The 17,192-nt window shown below is 39.6% G+C and overlaps 1 protein-coding gene across 1 annotated transcript in view; it reads left to right on the forward strand.

Annotated features, from left to right (window-relative positions):
- srgap3 (SLIT-ROBO Rho GTPase activating protein 3) overlaps positions 1 to 17,192 on the forward strand; it is a 57,409-nt gene that overhangs the window by 28,901 nt on the left and 11,316 nt on the right. The window contains exons 5-12 of the mRNA XM_040159423.1: positions 5,833 to 6,018; positions 7,967 to 8,095; positions 11,101 to 11,322; positions 11,493 to 11,594; positions 12,387 to 12,584; positions 12,856 to 12,940; positions 14,979 to 15,006; positions 16,076 to 16,178. Coding sequence (XP_040015357.1) covers positions 5,833 to 6,018; positions 7,967 to 8,095; positions 11,101 to 11,322; positions 11,493 to 11,594; positions 12,387 to 12,584; positions 12,856 to 12,940; positions 14,979 to 15,006; positions 16,076 to 16,178 — 1,053 coding nt within the window. The remainder of the gene's footprint in view (positions 1 to 5,832; positions 6,019 to 7,966; positions 8,096 to 11,100; positions 11,323 to 11,492; positions 11,595 to 12,386; positions 12,585 to 12,855; positions 12,941 to 14,978; positions 15,007 to 16,075; positions 16,179 to 17,192) is intronic.

A 17,192-nucleotide genomic window follows, 5' to 3' on the forward strand; every position in this document is an offset into this window, starting at 1 on the left:
ATATGATGCCATCTCTTTGCTTTATTGTGGATAGTCAGTTAATGACCAGTTCCTCTACTGGTTCAATATGTTAGCTTTATCTTTGTTGTTGTGTTGGAGCGGCCTTCTGTTTCATTTTGATTTGTTGGTAGCCCCAAACTCTCACTTCTCTAAAAAGCAGATTTTTTTTTCTTAGCGAGTAGCTCTGGGGCATTCTGCAGCTTCTTCCCACATGTTTTAATATAAAAGAAGGTGGTGAATGGATATACAGTATGGATGGACATTTCCTGTTGCACTTATCGCCAAGTGGGATGGCTTTAGCCCAAAATATCCTATTTATATATCATTGTGTTTATGAATTCTATTTGGATTAAACTGTCAACTGAGTTTTTACAGTCAAAAATCAGTAGAGCATAATTAGAGGGCAGCATAAATGAAGACAGCATGTCTACTAATCCCATATTTCTCAGTTGTATTTTTAAATGGAGTGTCAGCACATCATGCTGTGTTGTTATAACAGTGTCAGACAACATAAACAAGAATTTTGCATAAGTTATGATAAATGTTTCTTATTAACATTTTTGTAACAGCAGTTTTTTCACTTGTGTCCCCAGTATCTACAACCATTTACAGTTGTATTGTATTTGTTGAACAGTAATTGGTAATAACTGAGGAACTGAATTGGTACGTCCGCCAAGGAGGTTCTGTTTTCACTCGTGTCTGTTTGTTGGTTTGTTTGTACGCTAAAACTGCTGAACCGATTTGCACCAAACTTAGTAGAGGGATGGCACATGGGCCAGGAAAGAACCTATTAAATTTTGGGGCAGATCCAGATCATTTAATATGAATTAGAAATTTTTCCTCTGAAGTCTGGTGTATGTTGTTTGACATTGGCCTTGAGAGAGGTCTGTGCTCTATTGAGTGCATTTTCTAGTTAATAATGGGATTTCCTGCTGGAAACCCTGCAGATCGATGAATGTATGTCGGGGATAAGGACACACTGTACTGCACTGTTAGTCAGAGACGAGTTCTTACTGCGGGAAGCTTAGTGCCCAAAACTGGACAAGCTCCAGGCAACTTCAGCAATCTTATGTACCCTGTGGTGAAACAGAAGAGATGGCAGAGCAGCCTTATATGACCTATTCATCTGTGCAACGTGAAGAGAATCAAACTACCAAAGGGCAGTATTGGCAACTCTCCCTGATCCTGCCATCTGTACATTTGGATGCTGAAACAGGCAGTGTTATGGGGAGCGTGTGATAATCAAAAGTGCATATACAGTATGTTAATTACATCCATACATATTTTAAAAGGACTGTGTTGTTGGTCAAATACCCTTAAAGACTGACCAAGGCTGCAATACTCTACACTTGGCATTCTTTATGTTGATAAATGAAAATGCAGTTGCTCTCCCTTTTCAGAGGATTATGCCTTCCAGCTATTTCCAGTTTGGTTTCCGGTGTCAGGGTGTATTTCAGGTTCACTCTGGCATCCAGAAAAACTTGGAAACAAATCATTATTCTGTACTATTGATGATGATTGTTTATTTATTTATTGATTTGTTTACATATACAATATATATATTACTATATATTTGTTTTACCCACTGTCCCCTCTCTGGCTGAAAACAATGCTGCATAATAAAATTCAGATGGTCCCGCTTCTCATGCTCTACTATGCCTCAGCTGCTGTCTGGCTAAAAATCGTAAAATGTTGACGTATAGCCCACTTCTCTCTTTATATGAGAAAGATTGTGAAACCTCACCGCTAAGGTGGAAAAGTCATTATTACAATAACATACATTTGCATAAAATTAATAATTTTATGCTAGTTAATAAAGCACATACATTTTCATATCTAATACTTGTTTTCTCACTTTAAATACCATTCGCATTCTGACCGTACTTGAAGTGGGTTCCTTGTTTTCGTCTCTCTTTGCATGATTTCTTTCTCTGTTTGTCTCAAATGCCTTTTGTGTTTATGAACCTCAGTGAAGGGTCTAAGATTGTGTTATATGTTTCTCATAAAGCTGCCATTCTGAAGCTCTTTTGAACCAGCTGCAATTAACCAATGTACTAATGAAGATGATGTGGTGAAATTTGTTGGAAAAGGATATTTCCAGTTACCACAGTTGCGAGTTGCGAATAACAAAGTTTGATAATGTACATGCAGGCAAAGAGGTGTGAAATATTTAACAGGTGACTGATCTGAATTTACTTCTTGATGGCCCTCAGGCAGCAGTAGAGCTGTCTGTTGGAGGAAAAAATATATTGTTTTTCATTACTGCTCCCTTGTTAGTATTTGATTGAACAGAAATAGCAAATCAATAGCGTGGCCACATGGCGACTGCCTTGTGGTATTTTCCAACAGTTTTCACTGGCTGCCAACAAAACAATTTTTGCTGAAAGAAAACTGTGAAATCCCATTTGGATCCCCGGCTGCTGAGTGAGAGGAAAGGGAGAGATGTGAGCTGAAGCTATTATTCAAATATTGTTAAAAGTATGATGCTGCAGCAGCAGAGGTATTAGTGAGAGGAAAGATCCTGTTGTATGTGGCTTTGTCAGTAGTACTGAATCTGAAATGAGAAATGGGACCAAAGGCCTGAATGTCTGAACAGTCACTCACTTCCTGACATTGCTTGCAGCAATGGGCCTCTAGAAAATTCAGTTTTCTTTGCTTCAGTCTGTGTTAATTTCCTGCTACATAGACTTAATATCCCCACAGAGATCAATAAAACTATCTTATCTTATCTTCCTGATCAGCCACCTTGTGTCTGTTGTCTGAGCCTCAGTGTCATACACGTTTTTTCCTTTTATATTTTTAACAACTGCAACACTGATCCTGAAACTCTGTCTCAGGCTAGGGTGCTGGTGTGGCTTTCATTCATTTGTTAATTCATTTGTGTAGTGATTGATTCATGTCAACATGTTAGTCGCGAGAAAGAAACAACAAAACATCTCGCTTCTGCACATTTGGGAAGAATCTCAGCATTAATTATTCATGAACAGATATGATCTAGTGTTATATTAAAGATTTTACTCGGTTGTTGGTATCTTATTATCTTGAGCAAGTTGTCTTTTTCTGCTGTTTTTATGCCCATGCATATCATGTCACTCTGTGATGTTATCGGCAGTTATATTTTTGAATGATATCAATACAAGGCTCATATTTTTACAAATGGTCCAAGAGGGGAATATCTTGAGGTTAGAGAGAAGAGGGATGACATGCGACAAAGGTCCCCAACTTCAGTCAAATTGGGGATGATCTGATAACATGGTCAGCAGCTTAAACCACTAGCCCTGAGAATATATAGATTCATATTGAATAGAAGTAGCTACTTCTCGCCTTACATTCATTATGAAAAAACCTCTTGGGTTTCTTTCGCCAGCTTAGCGACTGCTCAGGAGTTGAATAGCCGTAGGCTGTTGTCAGAGGTCTCAACCATACACACACCTCCTGCAGACACAGCTGAAGCTCAGTCTTCCTGAAAATTACTTTGTGTCTTTAGCTGCAGGTCCTATAGTCAGATGGTTCAAAGTTGGCTAGAAATCTAGCAAGTTTTCAGAGGAATTTGAAAAAAACAGTTTGTTAGCCTGGGGAGGACCAGAGTGTTGGCCTAGTTTCTCTCCTCATGGAGCACCTACATCGATGTCAGCTTTGTCACTCTGAGAATGGACTTGTGTCTTTTTATTCTTTTGATTAATTTGACTTTTTAGGTGTTTGCTTTAGAGCTCTTTGTCACTCTGTTGTTCTTGTTGTACTAAGTGTTCCTGCATTGCCTGGAGAGGGGAGGTATTTTTTCCAGCACAAAGAGGGGAATAAATATAGCCTCTTCAAGTGGCAGCGCTGGTAAATATTACTATCACAAGGTTGGAGGTCAGTGGAAGATTATAGTTGCAAGTGACCCAACGGCAAACATGTGATTTTGATTATCAGTGTTCATAGAGATAAAAGGAACCCTACTGCTTAAGTACAGCACCAAGTCAGCATTACTTACTTGATCACAGGAAACACATAAATTACTGTTTATGTTGATTGTGAAACATCCTGAGGTGTTCATAGACAATTCTGAATCCTTGAGACGTTTGAAGATGCAGCTCACATCTGGAAGTTCCTTTACAAGGCCTAAGAACTGACTTCTAAGAGGAGAGACTCTTTCAATTAGCATCTGGGACAAGTTAAGAAAGATGCAGGATGCTTCTGTCTTGTCTAACGAGGGTTTTCTGTCACTACAGTCTTGTCATCACCATGTTGGAGTAGGGTGGAGGGTTGTCTGTGTCAAAATTCGAGTGTGTAAGAAGAGATCAAAGTGAAGAGGTAACTGTGGGGAACACAAAAAATAATGCTGTCACTCTCCTGCACAGAAGAGATGAAAATGAACGGGCCTGGGGTGACGATTAGTTACTGTAGAAATGATTTAGAGGCCAGGAAAGCCATGGTGAGGAGGGAATAAAGGGGTGAGTTGAAGATTTGACAGCAAAGACTAAACCACACACAACCCTGGGCCCCTGGATCCACTTAAAATATTCCACATGTAGTGACATCTGTGTTACTGCTGTATTGACGGCCCAAATTGATCCACCAGGCCACCATGAAAAAGCTAAAATCAAACCACATTTTGGAAAGACAGGACAGCAAAGTCCTTGAAAGATGCTATCTTTCCCCTTTTCACCTTGTTTTTACTCACATCATAGAGGTAACAATAATGCTATTGCGGTGCACAGGAATGGGTTGTTTTGTGAATGGGCCTAAGCACAAGTGTGTTCGTGGAATGTTTTTTGGAGTTTGGCCTAAAAAGGCGCTTGTTCAACCATCGATACAACAGTGTTTGAGTAATAAAAACAATAATCCCTTCACAAGTTGATCCATCTTTAAAAACAGACTCTTTTAGAGTTTCTCAAAGAGGTAGTATCCTCCTCAGATAGTGAGTCAGGGCTTGTTTATTTGTCCTTTCCCAATTCCCCATCACCCATGTCTGTGTGTTTGTTGGTTTGTTTGTTTGTTTACTTTTCAGCAGGATTAAGCTAAAACTACTGAACTCATTTACACTGAATTTGGTGGAGGGATGGAGAGTGGCCAAGGAAAGAACCCATTGAATTTTGCGGGAGATCCAGATCATTTACTATGAATTTGAATTTTTTCCTCTGAAGTCTGGTGTATGTTGTTTGGCATTGGCCTTGGCGAAGGTCTGCATTCTATTGAGCACATTTTCTAATTATTTTATGTAGGACTGCAACTAACAATTATGTTCATTATCGATTGATTTGCTGATCATTTTCTCGATTAATCATTAATTGTTTAGTCTTAAAAATCTTAAAAAATGTGAAAAATGGACATCACAATTTCTCTGAGCCCATGGTGGTGTCTTAAATTGCTTGTTTTGTCTGACCAATAATACAAATATATTCAGTTTACTGTCATATATGACAAAGAAAAGCAGCCAGTTCTCACATTTGAGAAGCTGAAACCATTGAATATTTGGCATTTTTGCTGGAAAAATGACTGAAACAATTAAATGATTAGGCTATCAACATTAGTGCCTATTTAACTTTCTATGTAGTTTCTACTAGCAACTCTAATTTTATATGAAGCATTGATATAAAACCTGATCATCCATTTCGAAGTGACTTACTAAGCAACTGTTGTCCTGTATTTGTTTTTCTCAGTCTGTGGGCTACTGTATGTACTTCTGATAAAATCAGGGTTATCATCTGATTTGTCACTTTTTCTAACATAGTTTGTTAGTCTTTAGCTCTTTTTAGATCAGCCTGTAATAACCTATATGGTAAAATGTGATGACAGTAAGCCCAGTTAATGGTCAGTCTGTTGAATATCTGTCATGCTTCTCTGCAGGTGATGAAAACATACCACATGTACCACACTGAGAGCATCAGTGCAGAAAGCAAGCTGAAGGATGCAGAGAAGCAGGAAGAGAAGCAGTTCAGCAAGTCAGGAGATCTCAACGTTAACCTCCTGCGCCACGAAGACCGCCAGCCGAGACGCAGCTCTGTCAGGAAAATTGAGAAGATGAAAGAGAAGGTGAGTGATTGCTCTGATAAGACAAGTGTTGTGTTTCCATAAACATGCAGTTCTGTTCGGCTTCAGCCCTCCTGATAAAAATCCTGAATCATCAACTTAGCATTTGGGCTAGATGAGACCTTTTAATCAGCTTCTCCTCAAAGCTAAATGATGAGGTTAAAAGAGTCTATTTTTTATAAATAAAGAATCAGCTGTTTGTTGGGTTCACTTGGAGAGAGTGAGAGGGATAGACCAGTAGACAGGCAGCCATATAATGTAAGAAAACTCTCAGGAGCGTACTGTAGGTCTGCAGCCAGATACACACTGCGTAAACTGCAGTGCTGCCGGCCAGTAATCCAACTCTCTGTCCATCTTATGCAGATTTCTAGTTTGCGTAAAGTCTCTGGTGGTCTCTGGAGCACATTGTACTTTATATGAACCCATGGATGTTTTATTCTGGATCACCATCTAGAATTTCTTCGTGCAAATGAAACTCATTATCCCATTATCTCTCAGGTGCAGGAAATCAAAAGGCTGTAAGGGCGACAGCGTTTCTCCCTTTTCAGACTGGTGTCCTCAGAGATGCTGCTTGGTTTGGGAATCAAATACTATTTCTAACACAAGCGTGGCAATGAATATTCTTATTTTTCCCTGTGTCTTCTTCTAAGCTTTAGGCTCATTACTCTGCCTGCAAACAGGTTGGATGAGGAAGAGGAAGAAAAACAAGTTAATCTGTTTCCTCTAACCCACCACTGAAATTTGCATCTTAATGGCTTTGTGAAATTGGAAATAAAATGTCCATGTATAGTGAAATGTATAAATAAACAATTTAAATAATGGGCGAAACTCTCTGCTTTAGAATTATGATGCTTTTGTTGAATTTTAAACAGCAGTAATGCTTTTCTGAGACATGTCTGAATCATTGTGTTACTAAAGTAGTTTTGTCAATACTGTTAAAATCAACGTGTTGTGTTTTTTCAGTATGAATGTCAAGCCATTAAAATGCTGTTATTTCCTTTACATTGTTTACTAAGTACTAAGTGCAATTACATGTATTTGTATATGTTCATACTGCAAGTACAGGCACACAGATATCCAACCATGTTAGTTAAACTTGTATGACTGAACACTGAAAGACATTAAGACTACAGATATGCAGTCTGCGTAAATACTTATTCAATCATATCTTAAAGGAAAAGTTTAACATTTTGGGAAATACGCTTGTTCGTTGGAGGTAGCTGAGGAGATCGATACCATTTTCTCCTCTATATGATAAATATGTATCTGGAACCAGTCCATTAGCTTAGCTTAGCATAAAGACTGGACATAGGGGGAAACAGAAACAAATGTAACAACCATTTTTGTTACACTTTAGTTTTTGTCTGGATTTAACAAATGAGATATAAAATGTTAACTGGTAAACTTTGGAGGTGCTGTAAGGTGGATTTTATTACCTTTGGACAGAGCCAGGCTGCTGTTTCCAGTCATCAAGCTAAGCTTAACTGGCTGCTATTAGTAGCTTCATATTTAATTCACAGACATGAGAGTGGTATCAATCTTCTCATCCAACAAATAAGTGTATTTCCCAAAATGTCAAACTATTCCTTTAATGTGGAACACTTCATAAACATGTAAAAAATTAAGAATTTTAAAACTACACAACTCACAAAAGCCAGAGTCTCTTTAAGTGCTTCTTTGTCACTGTGCACATTCTGTAGCCTCTAGTACTTAAGTGTTGAGAGACAGAATAATGACTAAATGTAAGCCTGGCTGTGCCACCTTACGCTTTCCTGTCCAGAAGAAGCTTCTCTAGAGCCTGTTTCTCCAAACCTTCCTTGCCATCTCCACCTGCCTGATGGTCCCAAAGCTGCAGCTGCCTGACCACACACTCGAACCCTCCCTCCTGCTTGATTTTCCTGCACTGATGGTTTTTTTCCTTCACCTGCTCTGTCTCTTTTCTCCTCCCCAGAGACAAGCCAAGTACTCAGAGAATAAGCTGAAATGCACAAAAGCCCGGAATGACTATTTGTTGAACCTGGCAGCAACAAATGCAGTTGTGGCAAAATATTACATCCATGACGTCTCTGATATGATTGATGTAAGTATGCGCTAGGCACTTGTGTTTGTTTACATCTCTCAGCTGGGATTTCTCATGTTGATTGAACTCTGCAGCACTGTCGCTTTTCTCACCATCTGGTCCTGTGTCTCATTCACTCTCAGCCTGTTAGCTGTTTGTTTGCAAGCTGCTCAGTTGGCCCCAATAAATGTATTTGCCATCATTTTATCAGTATTAATTTCTGCTTGACAAACTTAATTCGGATTTGCTGGTGATTGACTGCTGTCGACATGAACATTAGTTAAGAGATGCTCTGTAGTTCCATGCAGCTACAGACGGATATTTTTTACTGGTGATTTCTATCAAAAAGCAGTAGGTTTTTTATTATAAGTTAAAACTAGAATATTCCCTGTTTTGTATTTCCTAAATTGTGCAGAAAACCTACAACATTTAAATATGAAGCAAGGGTTATGCAAATTAAGAACCATTAGCACTACTGGAAAGTCTGATTACCAGTGTTTAAAGGGATGACTTTGTTTAGCAAACCACTAATGGTTGGAAGTCGGTCAAAGTCAGCTGGTGAGCAGAAGCTGTTTATTCAGGCATGAATGTGGTTGGCACTGGGCTCTCAGCCCCGGATGACCTGCTCCCACTCACCCTGCAGACAAACAGATGAAGATTAAGATGAAGAAACCTTGTTGACCATTTTACATATCATAATATCAAAGCTCTGGATCTGTTCCTTTTACTGTAGGTACTGTATGCACACATACAACTCCCTTTTCAGGGAGGTGAGACTTTTTGTTTTTGTTTTTACTTTTTGATTCATTGTCTTTGCATGTGTCATTGTCACATTGTTATTTTCTTCCAGTTCCACTACTACAAAGTGCAAACAGCCGGCTCGGCGAACGACTGCTTTGAGCTAGTTCATTTCCCCCAGTTTTTTACGATCTTCATCAGTACTAATGTACTCCAAAGCTGAAATGATTATTCAATCAATCCATGAGTTGATTGACATAAAATGAATAGTTTGAGTCATTTTTCAAGCAATTGCAAACCTTTTATTTGTTTTCCACTTTCTCCAATGTGAAGTTTTACTGCTTTTCTCTGTCTAATATCATTGTAAATGTGGATATTTTTAGGTTTTGGACTGTTGGTCAAACAAAACAAGACATTTGAAGACATCACCTTGAACTCTAAAGTAATTAAACAGATTAGCTCGATTAGATGAAAAAAATCCTTAGTTGCAGCTCTAATGTACTGTAGCCTGTACTAAACAGACTAGATAGCTGTGCTAGCTAGTTATGTCATTCCAAAAGGACAGTTTGTTTGTTGTGTTGTTGCGTTTTTTCCTGTGTTTTGCTATGTTGTATTCTGTAAATCGTTTCTTGTTTTGTCATTGATTGGTGATGATGATTTGATAGATGCACATTTTCCAGGTCGGGCATGATAAGATATGATTCCAGTGAGATTTCTATAATATAATAATCATCACTTGCGATTTTAAACAATTGCAGAAAATTGTGCATTACTTTAGACAGATTGTGGCTAAACCTCTCTCAGGCTACATGCAGTGTGAAGGTGATATGTTGGTGGTAGCTGGACACTCTCAGACCACAATTCATGGCTATCCCTGTCTCTTTGCTGGGCAGCTGTAATGGATCCAATGACGGGTCAATGTCAAGAGAAAGAAAAGAGTTTGTTTGTCATGTCAGAGTCACAACCCGTCGCACATCAAACCAGACATTCACGCAGCAACAAGTAAGCTTTGTCAGTCAGCATCACTGACATGACTTTAAACTGTTGAAGTGTAATTCAGAACATGCTGAGTTTACTCTACAACTACACTGCCTAGAAATGATGATGAGTGCTTGGTCAGTGCTGTCAGCATGATAAAATATTTATGCCTGTTACCGGAAAATAAGATTGATATCTTGAAAACTAGATTACTGCAACTCCATGGAGAAATTAAATTTGTTGTTGTGGGTTAAATAAGTGGAGAACTCAATGAAGCAAAATGTATGCAGCTAATGTAAACATTAACATAGGAAAAATAAGTTGATGCCATATGTAATAAATAGAAAACATTTGCATATTATAATGTAAATGCAGTATGTATACACTTACTGTTTGCACATCTCTAATGAGAAAGATAAGAATGTTAAAAGCGAAGCGGTCAGCAGCATTTAGATTCATATGATATGTGATCTCACTCAAAAGAGGCCAATTTACTCCCTTTAGTTTGCAGTATGCTTAGCAGCTTTGATTAAATAGTGCAATCAGGCTTGTGCACCAAAGTAGAGAGACTACTTCCTCATTGCTGAAGAGCACTAAAGAGCATTTACCTAGTGAGTTTTCAGTTGCCTCAAGCCTCCCTCTAAACCTCCTCACTACCACCCTCTGTTTAATTAGGTTACTTCATACATCTTTGTGTGATAAGGCTCTGTAATTATCTCTGGTGTCCTACTGTACTAGCTCCGGTAATTCTGTGAACTCTACTTCTATTTTTGAAAAGTAACCGGTTGCAAGATGTAATTTGGGATTTAGTCCACGAACTAGGTCTGAACATGAAAGAAGGTGCTCAAACTAACAGACTTTACAACTCAGATTTGCACTTTCAAACTGTCTTTTGTTCTCTGATAAAATTTATTTGAATTTGTCAAGTTAAGTTAAAGAGCAACTTCACACTAGCTGAAAATCTTGTTTTTACTGGCCTCCAGTGGTTTTACCCATCTTGCTGCAGTGATGTAGTTTTGTACTTCAGGGTGTGGTCAGTACACTGTGACATCACTGTTACTGTGTGGTTACAGGTGCGACAGAGCACATGTCTGATCGCACCCAACCACACCTTGCAGAGGTTAGGTAGACTTGAAATCTTTAACCAGAGAGGGCAGAAGAACAGTGCTTTTCTGCCTGGTGTTAAGTTACTCAACACATACAGTATTTTTTTTTTTTTTTTACTAATTTCCATTTTGCCATTCAATTCTCCACATTTACAAAGTGTTTTTTTTTATTTTTTGGTTATTTAAAATATTTTATCTCTATAGTGCTGTGACCTCGGCTATCATGCTAGCCTCGCACGCACCTTCAGGACTTACTTATCCGCCGAGTACAACTTGGAGACTTCACGCCACGAGGGACTGGATATCATAGAGAATGCAGTGGACAACCTGGACTCTCGCAGTGACAAGCACAAGATCATGGATATGCATAACCAGGTGTTCTGTCCTCCAATGCGCTTTGAATACCTGCCACACATGGGAGATGAGGTGAGATGTTTTAAATGCTACAGCTCTCATTAAGGAATTGTTTTTGTTACCACCGACTGAGGAATTTATTTATTTATTTTTCTGTATTTTTCTGTACAAAGTAGCTCTATGAGCTTCAGATGGATCTGCTTTGTCCCTGCTAAGCCATATGTCCTCCTCCTCCTTCTCAGGTGTGCCAGGTGAGCGCCCAGCAGCCTGTTCAGACTGAACTCCTGATGCGCTACCACCAGCTGCAGTCTCGCTTAGCCACGCTAAAGATTGAGAATGAGGAGGTGAGGATTTATGATGGCTCTGTGTCTGTCCAGGAACACCCCCACCCCCAGCCCCCCACTACCAAAAAAAACAAAAAAACAGAAAGCCCTGTCTCATTTTCCCCAGAGCCGGGTGGGAGGGCCACATCACCATCTGTTCTCATTGCAATTACTCTCCAATGACCCTTGCTCTGCAGGAGTTAAGAATATATTTAGATTATCACAGCGACAATGTTGTGTTCTCTGTGAAGTTATAAATGAAAGTGTCTATTTTATGATGAAGAGAGGGATTTCTCATTAAGAGCCACAGAAGCAAAGGTACAAATTGCAGTGTAATAACTTAGGCCTGTTTGACTTGCGCTGCCTCTTCCCTGTCTCCCTGTGTCTCGTGTTCTGGAGTATTATGGAAGAGCCATGCCATTACTGGAAATGAGCTTTATCAATCTCAGCCCTAAACAAAAAACTTCTCTCAGTAATTTCACATACAGTTTGTATCTTTGCCAGACAGTCTTCATTTTCAGCATTTAGTCTGATGTATGCCTAATCTGCAGGTTGTTCTGGACTTATGTTCTGATGCTGCTTGGTGGCATTTCAGAGCAATCCAAGGTCATTTATTTTTCAGGGGGCAACTTGTCTTTGATATAAATACGCCAGCGCTTTAAATCACTCACTCTTGCCTTTGAAAATGTCATCAGTTGCTTCTGTTCCATCAAGTCTGGAAAAACAAGCCTTAAATCTCATGAAAAGGGGAAGTGTAAGATATGATGCTTCATTGTCATCTTCTGTCCTTTCCATGTTTCTCCATCTGTGCAGGTGAGAAAGACCTTGGATGCCACTATGCAGACGCTGCAGGACATGCTGACAGTGGAGGACTTTGACGTGTCGGATGCCTTCCAACATAGCCGCTCCACTGAATCCATTAAGTCTGTGGCCTCCGAGTCCTACATGAGCAAGCTGAATGTAGCCAAAAGGAGGGCGAACCAACAGGAGACTGAAATGTTCTACTTTTCAGTGAGTCAAGTTTATTTTGATCTTTTTTTATCAGTCCAACCTTTCAATGGCTGCAAGCCTGCCTGTGTTGAACTCTAGCTTTCCACCGTTTTTCAAAATCAAGCCATCAGTCATCATTTCCACATGCTATGAAAATAGAAATTAAATTAAAACTAGAACACATTGAATTTATGCTGATTTGGGCATCACTGAAATGTTTGGCTAGGCCCATTTTACACTGGATTAGTAGTGCTCTTCACTCACTGCTGCCTTCATCTCTCTGTCTATCTAGAAATTCAAAGAGTACCTGAATGGCAGTAACCTCATCATTAAGCTACAGGCCAAGCATGACTTACTGAAGCAGACACTGGGTGAAGGTAAGGAGGGTAAGGGTAGTGTTTCGTCCTGTAATTATGACCCACAGAAGCCTGCCATAATGCTATAAAATCACTGCGTTCAGGGCTAAACGGGTGCAGGTCTTATATAATAGGGAGCAGGGAATGAGTTAAAGGAGGCTACAAAGACATATTTGTAGGACAGCAGTTAAGAGAGAGGAAATGAGAGTTGATTTTCAAATGGAAAACTATCACACCAAAGGCAGACCACATCAACTTTGATGTATCCATTCCACTTTTCTACTTATCCCCACTGGTAAAAGCATTATCTGTTTGGTCTCTATATGGCATAGCCACAGGGAAGGTTTCCATTTCCAGGCTGTAAGAGGAAAGACTTCCCCAAGCCCCTCCCTTCCCCGGGGGTCCCCTTGTCACCTCAGCCGTGAACAGTTTACGCCCAATCAATCAGCAGGACCAGGCCCAAGCCCATTTCTGCAGCTGCTCCTGCATCAGGGGTTCACCTAATAGAAAAAGGCATCAGGCGCAGACAGCTGAGGCCTTGCAACACACATGCATATTTCCAGATTTCACACCTTGGATTCATTCATTCATTTAAGTCCTAATTAATAATTTATTTTGCTTTGTCGAGCTTTCACGATCTTAAAGTGTCCTTGTGATTCCTTCTGGGCTCCGTGGCAAACAACCAACTGCATGTTGTGACACTCATTAACACTCATATTGTAATTCATATCAATCTCTGGACAGATCTGTTTGTTCGTTCATGGTGGTGCAGCTGAGAGAGCGTATGATTCGGCATATGGCGTCTCCAGGTACCACCCATCTTTAATTATTCAGGTGATCAATCAGGGCTGAGTCGTGCTCATTAGCTCTTTACTTCACCCCCAAAATAGCGTGTTTGTGCATCTGCGTGGATGTGTGTGAGCATTACAGAGGGAACAAGATGAGACTGGTGAGTGCCACATGGCGTTTACATCTTACTGCATGTATTAATAAAAACATAATGTCAAGCTGTGGCACCAGACAAGATGGTGCTAGGATATCTGCCCGCCCTTGTATCTCAGATAAGGAAGAACCTTATCCAATGAATCTGATTTGTGTCACGTCACCTTTTCTTTTATAGGATAGATACAATATCTCCTCTGCCATTGAGAGACTCTGGCACTTTTGGATACGAAAGTAGGGGGAAACTAACGTCGACTATTTTGCTCATGCTTGAGAAACTCTGTGTAATTTTGAGGTTGGTTGGTTAGAGGTAGACAGGGCTATCACTCAGAGGAATGATGTCTGGGAAACGTGCTGTTGTTTCTTCACATGAATGCTCCAGGGACCTTGTCCCATCTGCCAGAATGATGTGTTGAGAAATGGGTTAGCCTTTGCTCTTTCTGTCCATTGTTAAGTGGAGTAAAGAAATAATGTTGGAAGGCTTTGGTGCCATTGTTGCTTTTTTTGTACATTAACTCCCTTCCAGTTGATAACCCAGTCACAGCTGGATAAAGACACAGTCTTCCTCTCAGTTCATAAGGAAACGCTGGGTCAGTAATTTGACTTCATTTACAAATCTGTTGTATTCTGTTTTAGGATGTGTGTTTGTCTAAGCAGAAAAATACATTTCAGTGTATCATTAAGTTATTCAAAAAAATGTTGCTCAGTTGTGTCAATGACTTTCCAGAATGTGTTGTCCTTAGAAATGCTCAGTGTATATGCCTGTACATGTGTGTGTGTTGCTGGAAACCCATAACAAAAGGCTCAGTGAGCCAGCACAGACATTTCTCAGTGTCAACACTGATGGACCCCTCCCTTGCCAACATACAGCCCCTAGCCCCTTTTCTTTGCTCTGAGAGGAGGCCTGTAACCCCACGGGGTCCTCTAGGTCCCCTGAGGGTTCAGCAACGACTGCTCAATAGCTTTGTCCAATGAATGGCATTAGTACTGCTTCATTCATCTCTCCCTCAATGGTCATGTTGTCTCTCATCAAACCCCTCGCTGAGACTGGACACTGGAGTCTGCATAATATGTACCATAAAGATATAACATGTCCCTCTTGTTTTATTTTCCACAGGGGAAAGAGCTGAGTGTGGGACCACAAGGTAAGATCTCCTTTGATAAGTGAGCTTTTTCTGATCCCTGCCATTCAACCACAAAGCATCTGCTCATTCCATTCATTTCAGACTAATAATATGTATTTCTGCTATTAAATAGAAGAGACAAAAGCACATCAGTAGTTTTTGGAACACCCGAACAGAGAAAATTATATTATTATAATTATATCATTATAAAAAATATTTTAGATCAAATATTTTATATTTGATCATATTGCATGGCTTGCATGGCTTTTCAGTTGCTGTCAGTAATGTCTAAATAAATGCCATGTATAGTATGTCATGTACTCCTGTCTTGTACTCTGTACTGTAATTGCGAATAAAAAACAAAAAACAAAACAAAAAGAAAATGTACAAATTGGCAGTGGTTTTGCAGTTGCTGTTGTCCTTCAAAATCACACATTGTTTTGAACATGTTGTTATTGTGACTTCCTTGACAAAGGATTTCCATAAATATTTAAATAACTTTTAGCTGCATCTGGCTGCACTTGTCAAAATAAGTTGTGCTTGCGCATTTCTGTGTGATTATGAGTATGTATATGCATGGTTTTATAATGTCGGATAAAACATTTGCAGCATTGTTTTTGCATTTTGATATATATTATTAATAGAATAACATAGCAATACATTTATTTGTATTTTCAGGGTGGAATCAAGTTTCAGCAGGCTTCACACGCCTTGTATTACTATGCGGTGTGCTTGGATTGCTAGTTCCATGCAGTTTCAATTTCTTAAGGACATAAAATATAAGATGGTGGGACTGATTTCATTGGCCTAATTTTTAATGTTCATTAATCTGTGATTTGTTTTTAATGGGTCAAGAAAAGCATTTTATTGAAGATCCAGACCTAGAGTCTTGTACACTCCAATCACTGACAAGTAATTAAAGAACCGACTTATCAGGCTGTAATGATAAATGACCTTTTTAATGAAATGTCTCAGTTTGGGTTTTTCCTCAACTTTTAAAGAAAGATTCTTGACTTTTTCCATGACCACATTTGGTTCTACAGTTTCACATAATAAGGTGTTTTTGTTCCCTTTGTCCATCATTTCCCAGACCCCCCACCCTTCCCCCTAAACCACAGAAAATGCGGAAGCCTAGGCCACGCTCCGTGTATAACCATAAGCTGTTTAACGGCAATATGGAGACCTTCATCAAGGTACCCTCTGGTGGTGGTGTATGACTGAGCGGCCCCTGTGGAGCAGGAGGGGAAGGCAGCTAGAGCCTTTGCTCTCATTCTCTTCCTCACTTTGGCCTTCTGTTCCTCCCTCTTCCAGCTGCCATCGATCATGATATAACGCCTCTGTTTAACCTCTAATCCTCCTCCTCCCTTCCGTGGTTCTGCAGACAGACAGACAGACAGATTGGCAGTCAGCTGTTTCTTCACCCCCCCATAACAATTTACCATCTCTAGCTTTATTTCTAAATCCAGTCAGTCCTTGGATGACTGAGAGGCAGAAGACAGCAGTGGATCTGCTTTGCCTCTCATCGCACCCAATCTTTTATTGCATCTCTGTAGCTTTCCTAATGCCAGTCCCTGTGCTTAGCCTTCTTTAACCTCCTGACGTGTCATTCGTCATCTGAGCTTTTCTAACTTTGTGCTTCTCTGCCCTCTTTTCCTCTGCTTCTCTGTGCTTTGCTGCTTTCTGTCCCAGAGGAAGAAGGAATGCCCGTACCCGCATTCAGGTACCTCTGTTGTTAGAGTACATATAGGTCAGGGCACAAGGCAAACTAACACTACTGGAATAAAAGTAGTAATTTACTTGCTACTACTTCAGCTCCACTTGCATGCTGCTAGTTTTCTGTCTGCATTAGGTTATTAATAACAGTTGCTTGTATTTTATTGTTTTATCCTACCCATGAGATTTGCTTAACAAATATTTGTGAGTTATTTTTTGGTTCTTTTTCTGGGGGGATGGAGCATTAGACTGCTTCGGTATTGCGTGTCTTTTTTTAATATAAACTACAACAGGGGATTTGTTATTCGTGCATATGCCAAAGCTGATACTGCATGTTTTATACCTCATCAAGACTTTGTATAATTAATAGAAGTATTGTATAAAAGTAACATGCAGTACTGTATATGACTGAATCTCTTAGCTACAGTATGTGTTACTTTTTGCTGTTGTCTTCCCTGGTCTCTATTTTCATATTTTTCCACAATGTTTAATTT

The sequence above is a fragment of the Xiphias gladius genome, chromosome 21, assembly GCF_016859285.1.
Source record: "Xiphias gladius isolate SHS-SW01 ecotype Sanya breed wild chromosome 21, ASM1685928v1, whole genome shotgun sequence".
NCBI lineage: Eukaryota > Metazoa > Chordata > Actinopteri > Istiophoriformes > Xiphiidae > Xiphias > Xiphias gladius.